A 1680-nucleotide genomic window follows, 5' to 3' on the forward strand; every position below is an offset into this window, starting at 1 on the left:
CGTCGAGCCTACTAGCACACTCGATCTTATTATAACAAATGAGCCAGACCGTGTAATCTTCATTAAACAAGGCGATTCTCTTGGTGACACTCCAATGGGCCAAGCGCACTGCTTCATCGAAGGTAAATTTGCTGTTGCATGCCTCAACAACTCGCCTACTTTGCTGCTAAACCTCAACTCATTTGGAGTCGAGCAAACTACGCAGCAATATCAGCACATATTGCAGCTGTTGAATGGGAAACAGTATTCACTGGACTAAATGCAAACGATGAATACCAGCTTCTAGCAAACGTGTATAATGAAGCCACTAACCTACACATTCCGTCAATTACCACTCCCTTTACAGAAAAAACAGGAGCAATGGGTAACACCAGAACTTATTGAGGCAGTCAAAGCTAAACGCACTTCTTGGGCCAAGTACATTAATGCAGGTCGAGATACGCACAAATTTCTCAAAATATCGCATCGAACTACCTGCAAAAAAGTTAAAAAAATGGTCAAAGCTGGTAGGCAGAAGTACGAAGAGCTACTCGTCAGGGATTCCGAAAGCAACCCTAAACGCTTACATGCATGTGTAAGAAGCAAGCAGAGCGTCAGTAACATTACATTACTTGAAACAGTCAATAGCAACATCACAACCGATACCGGCGATATAAGCGCATCGTTAAATAACTATTTTCAATCAGTCTTTGTTTTAGAGCCCGAAGGTTCAATGCCAGGTTTTGAAAGTCGTACTGAAGCAGTTTGTGTCATCGATCCAGCAAGTTTCTCTATCGATATATTACAAAAATGCCTAAACAACCTTGATGAAAGAAAATCAACCGGCTACGATGGATTACATTCAAGGGTCCTTAGTAAATGTTCAGCTACCTTTGCCAAGCCTCTTTTGCTTATCTATAAGTGCTCGTTTGCAACTGGTGTAGTTCCTGACTTGTGGAAAAAATTGAATGTAACACCTATTTTCAAGAAGGGGAGTAGGTTTAAAGCATCCAACTACCGGCCAGACTCGCTCACTTCCATACCTTGCAAAATTATAGAAAGTATTTTACAAAAATTAATAATGGAACACTGCGTTGCTAATGGTCTAATTTCTCCAAATCAGCATGGCTTTGTTCATCGTAACGGATGCGTATCAAACCTTCTAGAAACTCGGGATATCATGACGGAAGCAACTCACTGCAGACACGCAGTAGACGTCATTTACACAGACTTTGCAAAGGCGTTTTTTTACCACATAAACGCCTTCTTCATAAGCTGAGAGCGTACGGTATTCAAGGTGCTCTTGTTGACTGGATCGCAGCTTGGCTAAGCAATCGATGTCAGCGATGTCAGGGTCATAAACGGCATTACTTCTGAATGGAAAGCATTCACTAGTGGAGTGCCTCAAGGCTCGGTCTTGGGCCCATTGCTATTCGTAATCTTTGTAAACAACCTGCCGAACATAATTATTCATCATATGAAACAGTTTGCCGACGACAGCAAAGTAATAGGAATAATTAAAAAGGAGTCGGACAACATCAATCTCCAAGATGACGTTGACAGAGCAGTGGAATGGTCACATATTTGGCTCTTTCATTTCAACGTTGTTGGAATGAAAAAGCGTTCAAAAAGTAATGGAGAAAGTAAGGAGATAGGGGTGAGGGTTAGGGTTATAATGTATGTTGGGCGCGGATGTAACAA

At 41.7% G+C, this 1680-nt stretch overlaps 1 protein-coding gene across 1 annotated transcript; it reads left to right on the plus strand.

The window, feature by feature from the left end:
• The first annotated feature begins 298 nt into the window (after positions 1 to 298).
• On the plus strand, positions 299 to 1258 carry LOC136086899 (uncharacterized). Its single transcript, XM_065809397.1, has one exon. The coding sequence runs from the start codon at positions 299 to 301 to the stop codon at positions 1256 to 1258; it is 960 nt and encodes a 319-aa protein (XP_065665469.1).
• The last annotated feature ends 422 nt before the right edge of the window (positions 1259 to 1680 follow it).

Source organism: Hydra vulgaris, chromosome 11 (genome assembly GCF_038396675.1).
Source record: "Hydra vulgaris chromosome 11, alternate assembly HydraT2T_AEP".
Lineage (NCBI taxonomy): Eukaryota > Metazoa > Cnidaria > Hydrozoa > Anthoathecata > Hydridae > Hydra > Hydra vulgaris.